Raw genomic sequence first — 25,499 nt, 5'->3', positions numbered from 1 at the left:
GAGCAAATAATGTGAAATCGTTCTTGCGGACGTTTTCTTATATATATTTCACATATATAACTATTTTCACGTGAAGGAGGTAAAAGTGCTTAGTCATTCCCCAAACTGGTTTAAATTAGCTTCTGAGGGCCAAAGTTAGGGTGGATCCGACCGGCTTTTTGTGATTGGATGTGCTACAGCAGGCGAACCCGTACAAAGGCTGCAACACTTATAAACGTTCACAGATGCTGCCTGCGCAGTCAGTAACTCAACGAGGTTGAACTTTGAACACTACCTCTGGAGAGAAAATGTCTTTTATAAAAGTAGATCCGGCATGTGATTTCTCTTTCCACAACCTACCATATGGTGTATTCTCCACATTAGATCATGTAAGTAATTTTGGTTTTTGTTCTCTGAATTTGCATAGAACAAGAAAAGTGTAGCTTTTAACGCAATCATTTATTTTTTGCCTGAGTACTTTTTGTTACAGAAGCATGCTAAAGTAAATGTAAGAATAAACCCTGAAGGAATCACAGAGATCATTTGAAAAGTTGTATTTCCTCAGCCCAAACGTCGCATTGGGGTCGCCATTGGAGACCAGATACTGGACCTGAGTGTGATACTCTCACTGTTTCAAGGACCTGTGATGGCCAAACATCAGGATGTCTTCCAACAGGTATTTTCTTTACACAGTGAAGCATTGTACAGTATTTTCCTCAATAAGGCTCTAGGATTGACAAAATTAAACATCCATCCATCACGAGGGTCGCAGGCGTGCTAGAGCCTATCCCAGTTGACTTCAGGCAATAGGTGGGGGACATCCTGAACAGGTTGCCAGCCAATTGCAGGGCACGCAAAGACGAACAACCATTCACACTCACACCTACGGACGATTTGGAGTTGTCAATCGGCCAACCATGTTCTTGGGGTGTGGGAGGAAACTGGAGTACCCTGAGAAAACCCACGCAGGCAAACACCACAGGAAGGCCGGAGCCGGAATCAAACCCACCACCTCTGCATTGTGAGGCGGACGTGCTAACCAGTGCCCCACTGTGCTGCCCCAAAATTAAACAGTATTACTATTTTACTTTTGCTAATTTAACAGTGGTATGACAAACTTTTTTTCAAAACCAATATTGGAAACAATATAATTACCACTGACGTCTTTCAGACATTCTAAAACCCTGGAATGGGTTCCATCACATAATTGGTGCTAGCCATATTTTAGCAAATATTTATTATACACTGTGACAGCAATCCATTTTACACATACTGCTTGTCAAATCGTTACATGCTTATCCACAATGTTGGGTTTTTCTATGCATATGATCTTGTGTCCTATATTCCAGCCTACACTAAATGCTTTAATGGGTCTGGGATATGAAGCATGGAAGGAGACCAGAAGTACTTTGCAGTTTTTGCTCTCAGCCAATGAGAGCACTCTCAGAGACGACTGGACTCTACGCAGTAGGTGAGTCTCTAAAGTATAGTTCATCATTTTCACCAAGTTACTGTTTTGTATGTTTGTATTCTGGTCATGTTATGAGTGAAGTCACACAAGTTTTTTTTTTAACATGATCACATGATAGCACGATTATTCTTCAAGGCATTAAGAGGAGTAAAATCAGCACCATGCTTGACAGTGCCTAAACAAGTTAGCATGTCCATCAAGCAAGTACCGTATGGACAATTTAAGAAAAGTGTCACATACCTTCAAAATGTGTATTATGATTAATATGAAGCCAGACATCTTATGAAATCACAGCTGCCAGAATCACAATACATTGATTAGCTACGTATAACATTAACTGTAGTCCTCTTTCGGAGCTGATGTTGAGAAAAGGTAGGTTCGATGATGAGCACCAGCAAGTTTTATTACCTGGACTTCTCTTCTTACCGTAACTCACTGTGAGTCACTCATGTTCTTATATGACCAGTTAGTAGTTTCTTTAGCTTTATTTTAATAAACTGTTATCAAATGGGAAAAAGCATCAATGTCAGAGTCAGAGTCAGCTTTATTGTCAATTCCTTCATGCTAAGACACACAAAGAAACCGAAATTTCGTTTCCCCTATCCCACGGTGACGAGACACAGTACACGATTAACATACAAGTAAAACAACGGGGGAGAGAGTTCAGGACCCCAACAGCCTGGAGATCACAAACTTCGCCAGTGGCGAGCAGTGCTAGCATTCCACAACAGAGTCCCGGCACCATTCGTCACGGATGTAGACGCACAGCCCACCTCCTCGCGATGTTCCCCCTCGTACAATGGCCCGGTCCGCCCGATAGCACGCCATCCGCTCCAGATGCACAGCAGTTACGCACTGTCCGGTCCGTAGAACTCAGCAGGCATGTTGATGTCCAGCGATCGAACGTTCGCCAGAAGAATGGAAGGCACGGCCGGGCGAGCTGGGTTGGCCACCTGCCTGGCCCGGACGCCCAACCGGGGGAGGAATAGCAGGCGAGTCCGGCGACGCTCCAGGACGGAGCAGACCGAGCGCCTTTAATGTCCCCGCTTCAAAGTCCAGATCGCCACAAAACTCGCTTTCGCCGATGTCGAGCAGAACCAGCCCGCCGCACTTGTAGCACAACCCGGTACGACGAGACGAACACACAAAACTGTCGGACAAACCCACATTAACCGACAAAACAAAACACTGTGTCTTGGATCATGCTGATTTTAAGGTTGACTTGATTTAGATTCAGGGAACTACTTGTTTAGTTTATATTTACGACTGTCTTATGCTTGTTAATTTGCTTTTCTTCAACATCAGCTTTTCCCTTCACCTCGTCTTCTGCATTTTTTTGCATTTAACCTCCTGTTTTACTGTCCTTGTCAGGTCTGTATCATACTTTAAGTTCCCTGTGGTTGGCTTCCCTGTTTTTATTCCTTTTATTTTTTAATGTGTTTGGTCTTTTAATACTCTAATTAGCAACAATTTCCACTGGGTTTTATGTTTGGGAGTTTTCCTGACCACACGTGTGGCTGCTTAATCTGCTACATTTGGGTCTCCTCCCATTCTGTCTTTCCTCCTCTGGCACAGTAGTTTATACAAAGAGAAGCTTCAAGTATTATCTCTTAACATTAATTTATTTGTTTGTTTTTTGTCTTCAAACGTGTAATTACTTTGTTGTTGCTTAATGTATTGCACTCTTGTTTTCATCTAACGTGTTTTTCTTTTGGTGTTGCAGAGCTTTTGTCCCACAGAGCGCAGCCATAATGCATCTTCCCGCAGATATCGGTAGGTTGACACACAAATGCACAACATCATCACAGACATAAAAATATTCTATTTGGACAAATACAAATTTATCTGTGTGAATTACTCCAATACAGATCGATTTGAAATTAAACAAGGAAAAGATAAAATGAGACATTCTCATTATTTAAAGTTAAAGTTAAAGTCCCAATGATCGTCACACACACATCTGGGTGTGGTGAAACTTGTCCTCTGCATTTAACCCATCCCCGTGTGATTTTGATCCATCCCCTGGGGGAGAGGGGAGCAGTGAGCAGCAGCGGTGCCACGCTTGGGAATCATTTGGTGATCTAATCCCCCAATTCCAACCCTTAATGCTGAGTGCCAAGCAGGGAGGCAATGGGTTCCATTCTTATAGTCTTTGGTATGACCCGGCCGGGGTTTGACCCCACAACCTTCCAGTCTCAGGGCGGACACTCTACCACAGGGGTCTCAAACTCCAGTCCTCGGGGGCCGCATTCCTACATGTTTTCCAAGTTTCCCTCGTTAAACACACCTGATTCAAATGATCAGTTCATCCTCACGTTCTGCAGGAGCCTGATAATTGAATCAGGTGTGTTTAACGAGGGAAACTTGGAAAACATGTAGGAATGCGGCCCCCGAGGACTGGAGTTTGAGACCCCTGCTCTACCACTAGGCCACTGAGCTGGTAAACAATTCCAGTGTCTCCTGATGCAGTGTATCAGATTTTATTTGGTCAATTTACACAAAGAATAAAGAATTCCAAACATAAATTTGAATTTGATTGTTTCTATGTAAGTTTATAATCCAAATAGCTGTTGATGAGATTGAAGGAGAATATTATAAAATAGATAGCAAAAGGTTATTAAGCGTAGAAATCTAAGATCTTATGAGCCAAAGGATCAGACCCTGAGTCAAACGTGACAAATGCAGTATAATGACAGAGATGCCAAAGTAACAGGGCAGGGCTGTTGGCTGATCAAGGATTTTCTGAAAGGCTCATGCAGTAACACTTCTTAGCTCTAGGTGGAAGTGTCTCCTTATAATGTACCAGGAATGTACAGTATGTACTGTACTAATCAATTCAGGGTTATGCTAGTTGAATTCAAACAGATAGTTCTTGCTTTTTTAAGATTAAAGTCCCAATGATCGTCACACACACACCTGGGTGTGGTGAAATTTGTCCTCTGCATTTAACCCATCCCCGTGTGATTTTAATCCATCCCCTGGGGGAGAGGGGAGCAGTGAGCAGCAGCGGTGCCGCGCTCGGGAATCAGTTGGTGATCTAACCCCCCAATTCCAACCCTTAATGCTGAGTGCCAAGCAGGGAGGCAATGGGTCCCATTTTTATAGTCTTTGGTATGACCCGGCCGGGGTTTGAACCCACAACCTTCCAGTCTCAGGGCGGACACTCTACCACTAGGCCACTTAGCTTGCTTTTAAATATTACATTTCATAGCATATTACTCACCAAGTACATTTTACAGGTGATTTATTTGACTTTGGGTCATTGTTTGAAATGTATTTGTTTATTTACAGGTGATTACACTGACTTTTATTCATCCAGGGATCATGCAACTAATGTTGGCACTATGTTTCGAGGGAAGGAAAACGCCCTAATGCCAAACTGGTAAACTAACATTAATACTTGAATGGTACACCATCTGCAGGCAAGTGCTCTTGGAGAGAGAGGACTGTGTGAGACCAACTGCCCCGCGCTCTTGGCGTTATGATGTGAACAGTCACAGTTCAACGTTCATTTTATTGATGAAGGTGATGCTCATATTATATTAGTACAAGGGCATTCCAGCACAGCAGCATAAGCGTGACCTCTGGCCACCTCTGCCTCGAAGCACAAACATAATTTATTTCCAGGTCTTTGTTGTAGGAATGCCAAGTCATCTTGCTTTGTTGGGTTAGACACTGCACTGCCTAGAAGATGATAGGCAAAATAGTATTCTCATCCGCTATATCAGGGGTGGGCAATTCCGGTCCTCGAGGGCCGGTGTCCTGCATGTTTTCTATGTCACCCTGTTGCAACACACCTGATTCAAATGGTCAGATAATTAGCAAGGTCTGCAGAAGCTGGATAACTATCCTGATCATTTGAATCAGGTGTGTTGCAGCAAGGAGACCTATAAAACATGCAGGACACCGGCCCTCGAGGACCGGAATTGCCCACCCCTGCGCGATATCCTCATGGTGATTTTGTCACCTCTTTCAGTTGAATTTGGGTTGGAGATTATGTAGTTATACAAGAGTACTGTTGTACACTATGTGTATGACAAGGCTGAGTTCTCCTTTTATAAACAGCCCAAGCCTGAGAGGCCAGACATTGTTGCTTCACGAAAGAAGCTGGCTTGAGTCTCTCTTTCCAAAAAATTGGAAGCCTCAAATCATCCAGATTATTTTAGAGAGGAAAAGTTGTAGCCCAACTAATACAATTTTGATAAGTTGGAGTTTCGCATAGTACAGTTTTTTCCATGTATAATGCGCCCCAGGTATAATACGCGCCGTAAAAATGGCATGTCGGTGCTGGAAAAAAGCCTGTACCCAAGTATAATACGCACCCAAATTTTGACTCCTACTTAAGTCCGTAAACGTAAAATTATTTCAGAAAAAAGATCATCTTTGGGAACAACCGGATGTTATTCTGCCGGTCAGTATCACTGCGCATGCGGTAGCAAACTCGATAGCGAAGAAATATGTGAGACTCTCAACGGGATCACCAATATTTGAGTGATGTTCCAGTTATTTATTATCTTTCTGTGTGTTCACAATTGTCATGGTGATCTTTCTGGTGATTTCTTAACTAGGCTGGATGTATTTTTTTTGTTGGCGTTGATTTCTCCGACTGCCCAGAAAGGCACCACCGCGATCAGTTAGGTTAAAATGAAAAGTCAAAGTCAGCTTTATTGTCAATCTCTCCACATGTCAAGACACACAAAGAAAACGAAATTACGTTTCCACTATCCCACGGTGACAAGACATAGTACACGACATACATACATACAAGCAAACAACACAAAATAAAAACAAGAAGGCACAAACAATGAATAATAAGAGCGATGAATAAATAATAAATAAACAAATAACACAATGAATAAGAGGAGCAAAACGGAGCAAGTGTGCATACAGCAGACAGTCAGAATATAGCGCAAAAGTACAGGACGCTACGCAGAAGGGGGGAGAGAGTTCAGGATCCTAACAGCCTGGAGTATGAAGCTGTTGGTGAGTCTGGTGGTGCGAGAGCGCAGGCTCCTGTACCTCTTCCCAGAGGGCAGAAGATCGAACAAAGAGTGAGCGGGGTGACTCACATCACTCACAATCGTGGTCGCCTTGCGGGTGAGATGGGAGGTGTAAATGTCCTTCAAGGAGGGGAGTGAAGCACCAATAATCTTACCAGCCGTGTTCACTATGCGCTGGAGGGCCTTCATGTTGTAGTCAGTGCAGCTACCACCCCAAACAGCAATACAACTGGAGAGGACGCTCTCAATTGTGCCACGGTAAAATGTAGTCATGACGGCCGGAGGAGCACACGCTCGCCTGAGCTTCCGCAGTAAGTACAGGCGGCGCTGGGCCTTCTTCGCCAGTGATGCGGTGTTGGTGGACCAGGAGAGATCCTCACTGATGTGCACCCCCAGGAACCTGGTGCCGCTCACTCTCTCCACCACAGCACCGTCGATGGTCAGCGGCAGGTGTTGGGCGTGACCCTTCCGGAAGTCAACAACAATCTCCTTGGTCTTGTTGACGTTCAGCAGGAGGTTGTTGTCCTTGCACCACGTGGCCAGAAGGTCAACCTCCAACCTGTATAGAGTCTTGTCGCCCTTGGTGATGAGACCCACCAGAGTCGTGTCGTCAGCAAATTTCACCATGCGGTTGGTGCTGTAGATTGCAGCGCAGTCATGCGTCAGCAGGGTGAAGAGCAGCGGACTGAGCACGCAGCCTTGGAGGGCCCCCGTGCTCAGCGTGATGCTGGCGGAGATCTTGTCGCCAACACGTACCACCTGAGGTCTCTGACTGAGGAAGTCTAGTAGCCAGTTGCAGAGGTAGGTACAGAGGAAAGTGACGTGCGGCCATGTGAAAAAGGCGGCTCTGTATGGGAGAGAAGTTGAAGAGGAATAAAAACACCCTTGGAAACCAAAACCTGCCCCTCGTCGTGACTCGGAGCCGCAACAAATGTTTCGGATTTGTGTAGGGTACATTGTGACAGCAAACGAGCAGGTGATCGAGCAAGCGTCTGATACGAGAGCATTGTGTTCGTATGGAGCGTGTTTGAAGTGAACAGCAGAGAGGAAAGGAACAAGGCAAAGTGTTGTGAAATAAAATATTACCTGTAATACGCATTTAGGTAGAGAACTGAAGTCTCGCTCTTTATATAGCTGACGTGTCTTGCGCATCCGTTCTGCGCATCTGTAATGGCGGCCTCCGTATGATATCCGGTTTGCGATGGAGATTAAAAAACAAACAATATTTGACAATAACACACCATCAAGGATTGGACCATCGCATCAAACGATGTGTCGTCAATTATGAATTTTACTGACTGTGTTGGGCAGGATGGCTGAATGCGATGCGCGATTGACAACAAACAAGAAGAAAGGTGATTTCAAGTTTTATTTCGAGGGAGATTTTCTTCAAAAATTGTTGTACCCATGTATAATACGCACCCAAGATTTTAGGACAATAAATAAGTTAAATTTTGCGCATTATACATGGAAAAAACAGTAATTACTTTTGTCTTGCTTCAATTTTCCACCAAATAAAAATAAAACCTGTACTATTGCGTTCTTCATATTCTGTATTTCAGAAGCAATGTCCCTCAGATAATTATGGTACCTAAAAAACAGTTAAAACAATTTGATTCGTATTTTTTATTGTCTTTGTTAATTGGCACTTTATCTTGTGCAGGTTAAGACTTCCTGTGGGATATCATGGTAGAGCATCATCTGTGGTTGTTTCTGGTACGCCCATTCGTCGGCCGTTGGGCCAGATGAGACCCGACCAGAGTAAGTTCACAATGGCACAACTCTAAGTTTGGACTATGCTGATTATTGTTGACCAAACGTACCAGTAAATGAAGCGCATGCATAAAAAGTTCCAACAATATGAGTATAAATGTTATATTTTATCCATCCATCCATCCATCCATCCATCTTCTTCCGCTTATCCGGGGTCGGGTCGCGGGGGCAGCAGCTTCAGGAGGGACTCCCAGACTTCCCTCTCCCCAGCCACTTCATCTAGCTCATCCCGGGGGATCCCAAGGCGTTCCCAGGCCAGCTGAGAGACATAGTCTCTCCAGCGCGTCCTGGGTCGTCCCCGGGGTCTCCTACCGGTGGGACATGCCCGGAACACCTCCCCAGGGAGGCGTCCAGGAGGCATCCTGATGAGATGCCCGAGCCACCTCATCTGGCTCCTCTCAACGTGGAGGAGTAGCGACTCTACTCCGAGTCTCTCCCGGATGACCGAACTTCTCACCCTATCTCTAAGGGAGAGCCCGGACATCCTGTGGAGAAAACTCATTTCGGCCGCTTGTATCCGGGATCTCGTTCTTTCGGTCACGACCCATAGCTCGTGACCATAGGTGAGGGTAGGAGCGTAAATCGACCGGTAAATTGAGAGCTTTGCCTTTTGGCTCAGCTCTCTCTTTACCACGACGGACCGGTACAGAGTCCGCATTACTGCCGACGCTGCACCGATCCGCCTGTCGATCTCGCGCTCTATCCTCCCCTCACTCGTGAACAAGACCTCAAGATACTTAAACTCCTCCACTTGGGGCAGGATCTCATCCCCGATCCGGAGAGGGCATTCCACCCTTTTCCGATCGAGGACCATGGACTCGGATTTGGAGGTGCTGACCCTCATCCCGACCGCTTCACACTCGGCTGCGAACCGCTCCAGTGAGAGCTGGAGATCACGGCCTGAAGAAGCCAACAGCACCACGTCGTCTGCAAAAAGCAGAGACGCGATGCTGAGGTCCCCAAACCGGACACCCTCAACGCCTCGGCTGCGCCTAGAAATTCTGTCCATAAAAATTATGAACAGAATCGGTGACAAAGGGCGGCCTTGGCGGAGTCCAACCCTCACTGGGGACGAATCCGACTTACTGCCGGAAATGCGGACCAAACTCTGGCATCGGTGATACAGGGACCGAACCGCCCTTATCAGTTGGCTCGGTACCCCGTACTCCCGCAGCACCCCCCACAGAACCTCCCGAGGGACACGGTCGAACGCCTTCTCAAAGTCCACAAAACACATGTGGACTGGTTGGGCGAACTCCCATGCACCCTCGAGGATCCTGCTGAGGGTAAAGAGCTGGTCCACTGTTCCACGGCCAGGACGAAAGCCACACTGTTCCTCCTGAATCCGAGGTCCGACCTCCCGACGTAACCTCCTCTCCAGCACCCCTGAAGAGACCTTACCAGGGAGGCTGAGGAGTGTAATTCCCCTGTAATTGGAACACACCCTCCGGTCCCCCTTCTTAAAGAGGGGAACCACCACCCCAGTCTGCCAATCCAGAGGCACTGTCCCCGATGTCCACGCGATGTTGTAGAGACGTGTCAGCCATGACAGCCCCACAACATCCAGAGCCCTTAAGAAATCCGGGCGGATCTCATCCACCCCCGGGGCCTTGCCACCGAGGAGTTTTTTAACTACCTCAGTGACTTCGACCCCAGAGATTGGAGAGTCCGCCTCAGAGTCCCCAGGCCCTGCTTCCACAATGGAAGGCGTGTAGGTGGAATTGAGGAGGTCTTCGAAGTATCCTCCCCACCGACACACGACGTCCCGAGTCGAGGTCAGCAGCACGCCATCTCCACTTAAACAGTGTTGACGTTGCACTGTGTCAAACGCGCACTTTTTATTAAAGTGCCACTGGCTTCCCATCAAAGGGTTCGACAAGCCGGGGTGAAGGGACTCGTCCGTATCTAACCACCTGAATTAAATTAATTCTACCGGAATCAATCTAATTTCTTTACGACGCCAATCCCTTTCAAGTCATCCAACGCGCGAGCCGAGTAACTCAATTCAAGGCAAGTCGTCGAAATGACCGCGCCATAATGATGGCTCCCTTCGGTTGTTTGATGCTTTTGTTATGTTACGGATATTTTTAGATGTCTTTGTTAAGACCTCAAGGATTTGTTAATTTACTAGAGCGCCCTCGCCCTAGCTGAGCTCTAGATAACTACTCCGAACCAGATCTGACAATTCCTGATGTTAAGGATTAAAGCTGTCTTCACTTTAAAAAGAATTGAACGGATTTAAAGAATGACTATGATAGGGAAATAAAGACATTTTAAAGTTGTAATTACCGCATATAAAACCATGCTCAACATAGTTAATATGAAATAATCGATACCGAATTAAGGCTTAAGAAGAGATTTAATGAATAAGCAAGAAAAAGAATTACAAGTCGAAAAAACAAAATAACAAGACTCACCCACTCAGAACAAAAGAGGAGACTAAAGGTCTAAAATCCTATTTGGTTGAACAAGTCGAGTGATCGGCTCTCCTTTGTTCCAAAATCCGAATTCTGTTTAAAAAAGAGGAAAGGTCTGGCCGTGAGGAGCATAGCCAAAAAAGTAAAATTGGCGTCTTCCCCTTTCTGCCCGGAGCGGCTGTCTCCTCTGCCTTCCTCGAAGCTTAAAATTTGACAAAATCCAGTAGATTTTGGTTCAATCTCAAAAAGAATGAAAAATCCATCTTCGTTCTTTTACTCCGGGCAGCGTCACGGCCATCGCCCTGACCAGGAAGAAGCGCGCCCGCTCTGTGTCCGGGCAACATATTTATAGGCTTCTGGCATTACCTCATCGTAATACGTAGGTGCACCACGGTTGTCTTGGCAACCTTGCTTCAAGCAGCAACCACTGTGCCTGACCACAGTCCGTCACCGGATGCAGATGTTTCCTGTTTTGCTCGTTCTTTCTTTTACTTTTAGCCCTTAATGTCTCCTCTCAACTTAATACATTCAGGTATGGATGGAACACCAATGTTAAATACAGGATGGACAAAACATTGCAACATGAATCACATATATCTTGTCTAATAAAGATCAATCTCAACACATAATAGTACTTAACACAATAATGGGTTCCTCCAACTTAAACACATATTGATATTGCTCAAGCTGTTACATCTTAAAATTATGGCATAGCAAACTCTTATTCCAAAATTGTGCGTTGCTACGTGTTTGAACAGGTCGTGTCCTCCCAATTGCTAACAATTTAATTTATTAGATTTGTTAATTTCCATCAGGTCACCCCTATGTCAAGCTTTAACACCATCTCCTGGTGAAATTCTGAACTACTACATGTTTTGGGATAGCCAATGTGCCTGGGCCAAATTCAATACCTAATTTTACACCATCTCGTACCGCCATGCCACTTGACAACTGCTTCCCCCTCCTGAGACGCCGGATGGTGGACCAGAATTTCCTCGAAGCCGTCCGGAAGTCATTCTCCATGGCCTCGCCAAACTCCTCCCACGCCCGGGTTTTTGCCTCAGCAACCGCCGAAGCCGCGTTCCACTTGGCCATCCAGTACCTGTCAGCTGCCTCCGGAGTCCCGCAGGCCAAAACGGCCCGATAGGACTCCTTCTTCAGCTTGACGGCATCCCTTACCGCCGGTGTCCACCAGCGGGTTCGGGGATTGCCGCCACGACAGGCACCAATGACCTTACGGCCACAGCTCCGGTCGGTCGCCTCAACAATGGAGGCGCGGAACAAGGTCCACTCGGACTCAATGTCCCCCGCCTCCCCCGGGACGTGGGAAAAGCTCTGCCGGAGGTGGGAGTTGAAGCTCTTCCTGACAGGGGATTCCGCCAGACGTTCCCAGCAGACCCTCACAGAGCGTTTGGGTCTGCCAGGTCGGACCGGCATCTTCCCCCACCATCGGAGCCAACCCACCACCAGGTGGTGATCAGTTGACAGCTCCGCCCCTCTCTTCGCCCGAGTGTCCAAAACATGCGGCCGCAAATCCGATGACACGACTACAAAGTCGATCATCGAACTGCGGCCTAGGGTGTCCTGATGCCAAGTGCACACATGGACACCCTTATGTTTGAACATGGTGTTCATTATTGACAATCCGTGTCGAGCACAGAAGTCCAATAATAGAACACCGCTCGGGTTCAGAACGGGGGGGCCGTTCCTCCCAATCACACCCTTCCAGGTCTCACTGTCATTGCCCACGTGAGCATTGAAGTCACCCAGTAGAACGATGGAGTCCCCAGAAGGAGCGCTCTCCAACACTTCCTCCAGGGACTCCAAGAAGGGTGGGTACTCTGAGCTGCCGTTTGGTGCATAGACACAAACAACAGTCAGGACCCGTCCCCCCACCCGAAGGCGGAGGGAGGCTACCCTCTCGTTCACCGGGGTGAACCCCAATGTGCAGGCGCCCAGCCGGGGGGCAATAAGTATACCCACACCTGCTCGACGCCTCTCACCGTGGGCAACTCCAGAGTGGAAGAGAGTCCAGCCCCTCTCGAGAGGGCTTGTACCGGAACCCAAACTGTGCGTGGAGGCAAGTCCGACTATATCTAGTCGGAACTTTTCTGCCTCGCACACCAGCTCGGGCTCCTTTCCAGCCAGAGAGGTGACATTCCATGTCCCAAGAGTTAAAGTTAAAGTTAAAGTTAAAGTCCCAATGATTGTCACACACACATCTGGGTGTGGTGAAATTTGTCCTCTGCATTTAACCCATCCCCATGTGATTTTTTAATCCATCCCCTGGGGGAGAGGGGAGCAGTGAGCAGCAGCGGTGCCGCGCTCGGGAATCATTTGGTGATCTAACCCCCCAATTCCAACCCTTAATGCTGAGTGCCAAGCAGGGAGGCAATGGGTCCCATTTTTATAGTCTTTGGTATGACCCAGCCGGGGTTTGAACCCACAACCTTCCAGTCTCAGGGCGGACACTCTACCACTAGGCCACTGAGCCAGCTTCTGCAGCCGGGGATCAGACCGCCAAGGTCCCTGCCTTTGGCCGCCGCCCAGCTTGCACTGCACCCGACCCCTTTGGCCCCTCCCACAGGTGGTGAGCCCATGGGAAGGGGGACCCACATTTCCTTTTCGGGCTGTGCCCGGCCGGGCCCCATGGGCGAAGGCCCGGCCACCAGACGCTCGCCTTCGAGCCCCGCCTCCAGGCCTGGCTCCAGAGGGGGGCCCCGGTGACCCGCGTCCGGGCGAGGGAAAACGAGATCCATATTATGTTATATTTTAGCTAAAGAAAAAGCCTTTATGTCTTACTATATTATTAAATGATAAATTGTTACACAGTACATTCTACACATTATGAATATTTCAGAACAGAGAACAGTACAAGTGATCATAAATGATGAAAGTTACAGCAATGTTACTTTCCTTTGTTGCAGCAAAACCTCCTGTGTTTGGTCCGTCAAAGCAATTGGACATTGAATTGGAAATGGTGATTATATTTTTCTCTCATCTTATCACATGCATATTTGTAAATGTAACTCTATAAAAAAAAAAGCTATTTAATTGAAATATATATTTTTTTTAATATCTAAAAATATACATATGTTTTATTCTCTGTTTAGGCTTTCTTTGTTGGCGGGGGGAATTTGCTTGGGGAGCCACTCCCCATTGAGAAAGCCCATGAACATATCTTCGGCATGGTACTTATGAACGATTGGAGTGGTAAGAACATCTGCACATCATCACTTGCCCTACATTAAATTCACAAAAATAAATTGGTGAGGCCAGTGCAGTAAGTGAATTGTGTTGGATTTAATAAACACTAACCAACAGTGAAAACATTCCACCCCATTACCCGCAATAGGATCAGCATGGGAGAAAGATGGATGGATCAATAGTGCGCTACCATGCGCCTTGTGTGTCTATGCATATGACATTTTTTACATCAAGATGTGAAGTACTGTAAATGTTCAGGCCTTGTCGCGTAAAAAAATCAAACAAATAATAATAATAATTACTTAGCCATAGAAGCTTGGGTAAAGATATGGGTATCATGCATTATTTAGAATTTAAATGTCCTCAAAATGCCTTGGGCATAGCTTTGTGATCAATAATCATGTTGGAATTTTCGCATCTTCTTTTTTTATTTTTGAAATTAGCAAGGGAGCAGCCATGCTTCATGAAAGTGAGTCATATCAACACCCCTTCCCATTTACAGCTGGGCCAATTATTAATATGGATTTCATTATCATTACGACCAGTGTTAGCGCAATTACTTCCAAAATGTAATTACCGTATTTTCCGCACTATAAGGCGCACCTAAAAACCTTCAATTTTCTCAAAAGCCGACAGTGCGCCTTATAATCAGGTGCGCCTTATATATGGACCATTATTGAGCCACTACAGCAGGTGTGTCCAAAGTCCGCCCCGCGGGCCAAATGTATATATCTTATATATGGACAAAGTTTTAAAATGGGCCATTCATTGAAGGTGCGCCTTATAATCCGGTGCGTCTTATATATGGACAACATTTTAAACTGGGCCATTCATTGAAGGTGCCTTATAATCCGGTGCACCTTATAGTGCAGAAAATACCGTAGTTACAGTTATTAGTTATCTTTCTAGAAAAGTAATTGAATTAATAATTGCATCACACCATCATAAATGTAATTAGTTACTAAGAAAAGTAATGATTGCATTACCTTTTCAAAAACGTTCAATTATGTAAAAGAATTCAGATTTTTGAGCAGGTTAGGGAGGAGAGCATCATAGACCAGTACTTCATTTAACTTAATATTTACTGAACAACTATGTAAAATAAGCATAAAATAAATAATACATTGTCACACAACCTTCGCACAATTGTTCACATCAGCCGGACGTGCACACTTTTCCATTTTTTTTTTACCTTCATTTGCCCATACAAGCTGTGTTGGCATATTTGAAACATTACCAACAGACAAATATTTAATGTATTTTAAGGCCCCTATTTAGGTATAATAAAAGACACAATTTCTGAATTTTAAACGTAATGCAGGTTGCCAGGGTAAGGGGGGGAGAGACAGTGTATAAGCAAGACGGTTCAAATGGGCAATGTTAATTTGCAGACATTTAACTTTGAAAGCATACTTGTACTTTGATTTTATCCTGCATTATAGATGTAAATGCCGTCCCTTCATATTTTGTCAGACAGACATAGTAGATGAAGATTACATGGTAAAGTCAACTCCCATCAATTCGATAATGTTCCAAGTCTCTAAAGAATGATGATTTTGCTCAAAAATCCCTTAAAATAGTATAATCTATAGTATTGTTTCATCCTCTCATGTATTCCTGTATGGATGTATGATTACTCCTTAATTTAGGAAGCCTTTGTACCTCAAAATATTTTTAACATTAGTTTACTGGAACTTATATATTTTAGTACGGAGGCTACGTTTATATGATGACAATCTGAACAAGACGCAAAAGTGGCGTCTCGTCACCAGTTTTTATTTTGCATTTTATGAGCATTTATCAGACAGAATGTGCGTGCATATGGTGGCACGTGAGTGTGTGGGATTTTATTCTGTAGGTGGTGCTGTAATGTCCAGGCGTACAACCTCCCTTCGTCGCTCATATGCATTCTACGTCAATGATCTGCTACGAAAGCCAAAAAATTAACAGACACACCATCTCGTTCCCCTCTCCACTCAGTCTAAGTAATTAGTAAGTGAAGTTAGAATATAAAGACTAAATAACCTGTGCCTGTCTGTGTACAGCGACAAAAGACCTCATGTTCATGAACATAGAATCTCTTTCAGCTCGGGACATTCAAGCTTGGGAGTATGTCCCTCTGGGTCCATTCTTGGGGAAGAACTTCGGAACAACAATCTCACCCTGGGTGGTCTCCATGGAGGCCTTGTTACCTTTTGCAGAGCCTAATCCCATTCAGGTTTGACCATAGATGCAAACACTATAAATTCGTGTGCTATCAAACTGTGAATGAGCTGGCAACGTAAAGTGTTGGTATTTTCATAGATGCACACTTGGCATATTTACGTAGAAACAAGACGTTTGCGCCATCGTGAGTGTGAACATCTGACTTCCTTTGCAGCCACTTGAAGCGTCTCTTATAATTGTCTTTAAATTCCGTGTGTGTGTGAGAGGCACACAGTCCTTGGCATGACAGAAGCAGAAACTCATTTGCTGGAGTACATGCAGGAGCTTGAGGTTTACAAAGTATGTTAATATGGAACTGCGGTCAGACCTGTATGGGCAATCACAGATAACTGCTGTGAAGTTGGAACTTGGCGACTGACTTCCACCCTGACAGTACGTGTTTGTTTGTGACATGATGTAAAGGCTTAAAGGCATTACAGACGATAGGGCTGTGGACTCGGTCGGATTTTTGCACCGAGTCCGAGTCCGAGTCTGAGTCCGTCCTCTTGACCATGAGTCTGAGTCCGAGTCCGGCTGTCCATTTTTTCTGTTAATTCATGTGACTGCTTAGTCTTTATTCAAGGCTAATTTAGATCAAAATCTAAATAATTACAACAGTTTTGTGATGGCTTTGTCTTTATTAAACATATAAACGAATACAATAAACAGATACTTTCAAGTTTTAATCATTAATTACACCATTATAGCTCAGACATTTATCTAACCCTTATTTGGAAAGCGAAAAACCCATGTCGTACGGCGTCAGCACTATGTTGTTTTCAATAAAAACATGAAGAACTCACGTTTGCGTCAGTCAATTTTAATTTTTATAAAGGATTATTCTCATTTGATGTCTTTAAATTCATCCGCGTTCTGCCATTGAAGCGGGGTGCATTCAAAGACCAGTCGTACAGACGGAAACGTTTTGTGATCAAATCTTTCATAACGAGAATGATTTGAGTGAATTGATTTGAATGAAATTGAGAAGAAATTTCAGTTCTGAAGGCTCCTTTTGTCCCAAGCAAAGTGACAGATGGTGGGGAGGGGGGATAAAAATTGTAAAATCAATTCACTCAAATCATTCTCATTATGAAAGATTTGATCACAAAACGTGAATATCAACAAGGAAATAAAACACAAAAAACAGATTGATTGACAAGTTAACTGATCAAATTTGCCATCATTAACGCCTGCACAATGATTGGTTGAGGTTGTACCTCACAGAGCGCGCGATTTATAGATATTAATATACATATTTTAAGACGGGCTATTTAACAGTCCGTCAGTGGTAAGTGGAGAGAAATTCGAGAAATATTACAAAATAAATTCTAAATAAGTACCTCTCTAATACCTTTAAAATTGCATTATGTGTATACACTGTCACGGAATGAGTAGAGCTGGGCGACCAAATGCAGCTTGGACCAGGGTTTATTGAGGCAAAAGGTCGTTGGAAGGGAGGATGAGGGGAACAAACCAACAAAACTAACATAACTTAACGGAGACAGAGTGACAGGAAACCGACAGACCAACTTGGAGAGAAACTAACCGAACCGAAAGACGAGACAAACCGACATGACTACAGACGAGAGACGAGAACAATCCGACAGGGGAGTGAGGGGCAGACAGGACTTAAATACACGACGGGTAAAAAGAGGCAAGTGACTGTGATTACATTGATTGTGAGGTAACACAGGAGGGGAGGGGCGACGCGAACAGAAACCATGGTAACATATACACATAATAAAACAACCGGGGACGAGTCGTGACACACAGCCGAACTCACTAATCATTGCCTTCACGGAAGTCGAAATTTGGTTCATAAGGGGATGCAAAAGATTGAGAGAAAAGTTCATAAGTATAGACGTTCATAGGTAGAGGCACCACTGCATATAATTCACATATTCAGGTACGATTTATTCGTTAAATTCTTGTTAATTAAACATATTTAATTTTAATTAATTAAATTTGATATTGTGGGCTATACTGTTATTGTGAAGGGATGCAATTGATTCAGTGATCTGAATTTTGAATTATATTGCTCAGTACTAAAAGTAAGAAATATCTGATAACAGTAACAAAAAATCTAATGAAGGCTATACCGTATTTTTCGGACTAAAAGTCGCTCCGGAATATAGGTCGTATTAGCCATAAAATGCACAATAACGTGGAAAATAACATATATAAGTCGCTCCGGAGTATAAGTCGCATTTTGGGGGAAATGTATTCGACAAAATCCAACACCAAGAACAGACATGAACGAGCAACAACAGGCTAAACGATAGGTATGCTAACGTGACATAAACACAAACGAAGAGCTGAGAACGGGCCTAACGTAACATTCAGAGTTATTCAAATAACTATTACATAAATGACACGTTTATAAAACCATCTGTGTCACCCCAATTCATTAAATCTATCGATCGTCCTTTATGTTAACAATGCCGGCCGGCCGCGCGCCGCTGACGGCGCTTGCACTTCAAAATATTCAACAGGCCCATATGACGACATATAAATTATATATCAAATAACTATTATATAAGCAATAATATTATCAAACCATCTGTGTCACTCCAAATCATTAAATCCATCGATCAAATTCCTCGTCCTTTGTCAACAACGCCGCGTGCGCCCTGACGTCAGCCTCGTCGTTATACCACAGATCTAGTATATAACTATATTGTAGCGTTAACAAAGTACAAGGAAAGACGTGGGTTTGGTAAACGGCTCTTTATTTAACAAAACAAGAGTTCAACGAGCCAACAACTACTGAACTGTAACGATAAAAACATATACAAGTTGCTACACGAAATAAAATATATCAAATAACTATAAATAGTTCACCGTCACACGGCCCCAAGCCGTTGAAGTGTTGACTTCCAGGCGTGTGGCGGCGTGGACTTCCATCCCCGGAGGTGGCACTTCCAGCCACGGTGGTGGAAGAGAGCTCCATAGAATAGGACCGGGCGTGCGTAAAAGCCATGTCCGAGCCCCATCCACCGTCCCCGGACAGCTACCCGGCCGAGCGCCGGCCCCCAACTTCCATCCACGGAGGTGAAAGAGAGCTCCGTAGAGTAGGACCGGGCGTGCGTAAAAGCCATGTCCGAGCCCCATCCACCGTCCCCGGACAGCCACCCGGCCGAGCGCCGGCCCCCGACTTCCATCCACGGAGGTGAATGAGAGCCCCGTAGAGTAGGACCGGGCGTGCGTAAAAGCCATAATAGTTTTTCAAACCTTCTGTGTCACTCCAAATCATTAAATCCTTCAAACTCTTCGTCCTCCGTGTCACTTACAAACAAAGCCGCTAATGATGCCGGTAGTGCGTGGGGCCCTTCGTCATCTTCGTCATCCCGTGATCGAATCTTTGTCCTTTATGTAAACAACCGCCGCGCGCTGACGTCACTTGAAATTCAAATTACAGTAATTCCTTGCTACTGCGCGGTTCGTTTATCGCGGCTTCACTTAATTTTGAAAATTTGTGAAAAAATTCACATATAAGTCACTCCTCTGTATAAGTCGCCCCCCCCACCCAAAATATGAAAAGAAAACGCGACTTAGAGTCCAAAAATTACGGTAATTACAATTAGGCACTTGGACCTGCATTGTAAATCTAGCCTCAAGAATGAATGAATCAGTCATTTCGCCATTTAGAATTGTACTTTATTCCTTATTTCAGCCTATGGCAACATGTATTAACTTCTAAGTTTCTTAATTACCTCTAGAATATACTTCATGTCATTCAGTTTTTGCATATTTCTGACTCCTTTGCATAGAATGATGAGGTCAATATAGCATAGGCCATAATTTTAATATTGGGGAAGATTGTGTGTTTTCATCATTATATATTTGTTTTATTATTTAATAGACTACTTCTATGAGTGTTATAAAATGTAGTTTCTTTGCCCCACCCCCGTCCCCGACCTCTTCTTACAGGATCCACAGCCACTCCCCTACCTCCAACATGAAGATGCATACACATTCAACATCAATCTATTTGTATCACTAAAAGGTATGGAGGAAACGAACTTTTTCTAACTATGTAAATTTGTCTAACAACCCCCACACACACTGACTCAAGTGCTGTGTGTGTACGCCATGGGTTACACAATTCTTCCTGTCTCTCACCCACTTGGTTTCCCATTATAACATGAGCTTCCACCTATTCTTAACCAAACATTATGTAACCCTTCCTGCTCACATAATTCTCTATCACAGGTGCACATGCTCTGAATTGAAAAGCACTTTTACATAGAAAACAAACACAATTCTCAGTTGTCAGCTATGTTGTCTAAATGTAAATAAAAACAAAATATGTACAGTTATTTGAAGACAAGATGTTTATTGTTAAATATTCACTCGTTTTGAATTTGAAGCCTGAAACACATTCCAAAATAGCTGGGACAGGCACACTACATTTTACTACATCTCCTTTCCTTTTAATAACACCCAATAAGCAGTTGTGAAATGAGGACAGCAATTGTTAAAACTTGGTTGGAGGAATTCTTGCTTGCTGTCAGTTGCTCAAAAGTCCAAGATCTTCATTGTCATGTTACGTTTAATAATGCACCAAAAGTTTTCAATGGGACACTCATCTGGACTGCTGGCATGCCAGTCAAGGTTTCAGACTTTTTTACTACAAAGCTATACTGTTGTAACTTGCAGAATGCGTCTAGGTGTTGTCTTGATGGAAAAAAAGCAAGAACATGTCTGAAAAAGACATTGCTTGGATGGCAGTGTATGTTAGTCCAAAACCTGGAGGAACCTTTTAGAATCACTGCTGCCATCAGAGATGTGCACGTTACCCAACACAGATAATGTCTTTTGAACTTTGTGCGAATAAAAATCTAGCCGCTCCTTTTTCATTAGGCCTCGAGCACACGACTAATTGCGCACACAGTTTTTCACAAAGTGGTCAAAATCGTCCATCTTTGGTTGTGAACAACTATCTGAGCTTGTTGGGGCTTTTTTTTTTTCATACCCCAACATGACACTCACCTGTTTCCAATTAACATGTTCCAAACTGGTGTTTTTTGTTGTGCCAGTTTCCAGTTTTGGGAATATGTTAAAGGGATCAAATTCAACATGTTTAAAAATATTTAAAAAAACAATAACGTTCATCAGTTTGAACATAAAATACCTTATCTTTGTGTATTCAGTTGAGTATAGGTTGGACATTTTTAATGTGTTCATTTCATTTACATTTTACACAAAGGTTTGATTTCACCTGCCCTCCCTGTGTGGAGTTTGCATGTTCTCCCCATGGCTGCGTGGGTTTTCCTGGTGGACTCCATTTTCCTCCCACATCCCACAAACATGCTTGATGGGCCGATTGAGCACTCCAAATTGCCCATAAGTATGAGTGCGGATAGTTGTTCGTCTCTGTGTGCCCTGCAATTGGCTGGCAACCAGTTCAGGGTGCCCGCCACCTACTGCCCGGTGACTGCTGGGATAGGCTCCAGCATGCCCGCGACCCCCGTGGGGACGAACGGTACTGTTAATGATTTAGTCATATTTTTTTTTTCTCCTTCAGGGCATCTTATGAAAAAATCTTCTAACATCTGCACTTCAAACTTCAAGGTAATACGCTGCATCTTTAACTATTACATAGTTACATGTGACATATGACAAACTATGCTCGTTTTTTCCCCAAATAAAATGAGTACAGTACTAGTTTTGTGTGAGAGAGAGCGACAGAGACAGAGAAAGCGAACACAGTGTCTGATGCTCATTGCTTAAATATGGCCTGTTCGTCACTTTGCATTACAGGCCAGTCAGATAAACAAGTACAAAGGCACGACTGATTGATTATTTGACAAGTAGTCCATGTCTCCTATCAAAGACAGGCAAAAGAGTTCTAAATACATGCTTTGCATCCACAATCAATAAACACTCCTCTTACAGTATGATGAAACTGCTAGGGCAATGCTCATTAATGCTCATCTCTTCTATGTCTTTAGTACATGTACTGGACAATGAAGCAACAGCTTGCTCATCATACAGTCAATGGCTGCAACATCAGACCTGGAGATCTGCTGGCATCTGGTACCATTAGTGGACCTGTGAGTGTCTGACAACAAAGTATCAATTTTACTTTTATTTTCTTAATATAGGAGCTGTCGACTTTGTAACGGAGTATTTCGAACGTTTGTGACCCCATGAGGCTAAACCTTCCTTAAGTCTTAAGTTTTATAAACAGTGTCGGGACACAAGACAGTCAAGTGTACCCCTACACCATCAGCGATTCCCGTCTCAGCTGAGCAGTTCACAACCTTCTATGTCCGCAAAGAATTTGAGAATGCGCTGTGGTTTCTCTCTGGACTTCTCTGGACTTGTTGACATTCACATTTGATCGCTGCAGTCATCTCAAGAGTCAGTCTCATATAGTATTTATTAACATATTTACAGTGTAACCGAACACCATTACATGACTCGTCATATTTCTTCACGTTTATGTGGGTGCCACCAAAGTGTTCAGTCGAGAAGCTACACTTAACCGGTGTTAACTTGAAAAACTCTTATTTTCCACCCAACATCCCACATACCCACCCCTTTGAACCCAAATGAAATTCCATTCTGATTTGCCATGTGATGCATATTTTCATTCCATTTACCAATCAGCGGCTTTTACTTTGGGACAATAATGAGCCACATTTCCCCCTATTTTCAGACATGTTACAGACCAAAATAGTAGCTGAATTCGTGCATTTTCTGTCTACTTTTCTACTTGACACAAAGTCCTGTTTTTGAATAAGAGATAAAAATTTAACAAATGTTTTAAAAAAAAATCTGATTATTAATCAAACAGAATCATTGATTATTTAAGAAAAATTAGTAGTTGTAGCTTTAAATTTGAAAATTTTAGACTGCATCTACGTTATCGTTATAAGCATCTTAAAACACTTATTGGAACATCCCTAGTCTCTCGTACTCAAAGCTACTGTCTTACCTGTTAGCTCATTAATAAGTTGTTAGTGTAGTTCTAGCCATCCTAATTGGTGATTCTCTCTTTGGTGCATGGGGTCACCTCCTGTACAAATACTGTCAATGCAGTCTACACAAGCAAACCTGTTACATAACAAACACACAAGACATTTGGGGTATGTTTCCATCAGTGACAGACTGGTAATCCACTTCTGTTAGTGCTTAGTCCATCACTTTTGTAAACGTTGCCATCAGACGACTATTGGCGGCAAAATGGGGGAGAAATCATTTATGTATCGCAACTCCTCCAGGATGTAGTCTCCGCCTTTCACCCAACTGGAATAGCTTCAGCTCACCCGTGATCCTAATGAGAACAACTGGTATATATGGATGAAGAGATAGTGTCCTATAAGTACTGTATACCATTAACTGCTCTTGAAGTAAATCTGTGGTACCAATTTAATCAGTACAATCTATCCCAAAAGAATCTAGAGAGTTTTGGCTCCATGCTGGAACTATCATGGAGGGGATCCAAGAGCATTGATCTTGGTGGAGGAGAAACCAGAACCTTCCTCCGGGATGGAGATGAAGTCACCATTACAGGTTAGTAAAAATCAGCGCACTGTTTAGGAAACAACAAATTGATACACTATGAGATGGTCAAAATAAAGACACCGTTGCGTTTGGTCAGCTATATCCTGTTCTACAAAGTAAGATCTATAAACCTTTAAATTACATTTAATTACACCCACGTATGTATATATTACAGCTAGTGCATTTTTGAGTCACTGGATAGATTCCATTTCATATACTGCATCCAGTATAGGACATAATAATTTAACATTTATTGCACCTGAACATGACTGGAGGGAAACATGAAGCAGCTTCATCATACCGTACATGTATTTTCTCTGTCTAGGTCATTGTGAAAGAGATGGTTACAGGGTGGGCTTTGGGTCCTGCACTGGGGTCATACTCCCTGCCCTGCAACACTGAAACCTACAGAATGTTGTGTGTAAGAACTCATTCCTTTGTGGAGAATAAATATTCACCACACACATGCACACATTTACAATATGACACATTCACATGCTGCTCAAATGATGTGATATGAGCTTCAGTTAATTATTCATTAATTTCTCTGAGATCCATAGACAGATATATCCATCCATACATAGACAATGTTACTGAAATCCTCTGCAATATTTATTCAACAGAGGAATTATTTCACCTCATGTCTAGTGTTACTACCGTACCAGAATCAGTATTATTGATATTTTTAGCCTGGCATTTCTGGAATACTAATAAAAGCATCCATTTTATATTGATTGTGTTTTTGCTTCCTTTTTACCTTTTTCATGTTTCCATAAGATTTGAAGCTCTCTTAAATCACTGTCACATTCTAAATGGCCACTTCAACTATATTGCTTATGAAATGATTATATGATTAGAAATAAATACCGTTTTTTCCCTGTATAATGCGCCCCCATGTATAATACGCACTAAAAATGGCATGTCGATGCTGGAAAAAAGCCTGTACCCATGTATAATACGCACCCAAATTTTGACTCTTACTTAAGTCCGTAAACGTAAAATTATTTCAGAAAAAAGATCATCTTTGGGAACAACCGGATGTTATTCTGCCGGTCAGTATCACTGCGCATGCGCTAGCAAACTCGATAGCGAAGAAATGTTTCGGATTTGTGTAGGGTCCATTGTGACAGCAAACGAGCAGGTGATCGAGCAAGCGTCTGATACGAGAGCATTGTGTTCGTATGGAGCGTGTTTGAAGTGAACAGCAGAGAAGAAAGGAACAAGGCAAAGTGTTGTGAAATAAAATATTACCTGTAATACGCATTTAGGTAGAGAACTGAACTCTCGCTCTTTATATAGCTGACGTGTCTTGCGCATCCGTTCTGCGCATCTGTCATGGCGGCCTCCGTATGATATCCGGTTTGCGATGGAGATTAAAAAAACAAACAATATTTGACAATAACACACCATCAAGGATTGCACCATCGCATCAAACGATGTGTCGTCAATTATGAATTTTACTGACTAAGTGTGTTGGGCAGGATGGCTGAATGCGATGCGCGATTGACAACAAACATGCTACATTTTGCGCATTATACACGGAAAAAAACGGTCGTTTTTTTATAGGCTACTATGAATTCAGTTAATAACTGACATGAGGTTTGCTTCATGATTGATTTGAAAATATAGAGAATTTTTTTTCAGCAGCATATTGGCAACAAGGTTGCTTTTCTTGGTTTTCAAGTTTTTTGTTTTATATTTACCACAAGGAAAATTATGCATAAAATCAGATTCTCTGATATTGAATAAATTGCTCTGTTTACCTTTGAGGACAATAGATAAATGATCGGTTTTATGTTATAAAATGAGTATAAATAATGAGGTATCACTGCAATGCATTTATTAAGCATTGTGTGGCCCTATTCCTCATTAAAATCGGGCGTTTTTAAAGGCATTTGTTGTTTCATTATTTCTCCAAAATTGATCAAATAAAAA

General features: G+C 43.3%; 1 protein-coding gene across 2 annotated transcripts; it reads left to right on the top strand.

Moving 5' to 3' along the window:
- The first annotated feature begins 221 nt into the window (after positions 1-221).
- On the top strand, positions 222-24,298 carry fah (fumarylacetoacetate hydrolase (fumarylacetoacetase)). 2 transcript variants are annotated; one of them, XM_037247327.1, is made up of 14 exons: positions 222-368; positions 545-655; positions 1,329-1,450; positions 3,174-3,223; positions 4,742-4,832; positions 8,114-8,211; positions 13,568-13,620; positions 13,754-13,853; positions 15,935-16,065; positions 19,983-20,058; positions 21,580-21,626; positions 22,007-22,108; positions 23,456-23,573; positions 23,890-24,298. In XM_037247327.1, the coding sequence occupies exons 1-14, from the start codon at positions 288-290 to the stop codon at positions 23,964-23,966; spliced, it is 1,257 nt and encodes a 418-aa protein (XP_037103222.1). In that variant the 5' UTR covers positions 222-287; the 3' UTR covers positions 23,967-24,298. The 2 variants fall into 2 exon arrangements, with proteins under 2 accessions (XP_037103222.1, XP_037103223.1); XM_037247328.1 differs by having other exon boundaries at positions 230-368; positions 470-655.
- Positions 24,299-25,499: the final 1,201 nt, after the last annotated feature.

The sequence above is a fragment of the Syngnathus acus genome, chromosome 3 (genome assembly GCF_901709675.1).
Source record: "Syngnathus acus chromosome 3, fSynAcu1.2, whole genome shotgun sequence".
Lineage (NCBI taxonomy): Eukaryota > Metazoa > Chordata > Actinopteri > Syngnathiformes > Syngnathidae > Syngnathus > Syngnathus acus.
The sequence above is the reverse complement of the archived record's forward strand: the minus strand, read 5'-3'. Positions and strand labels throughout refer to the sequence as shown.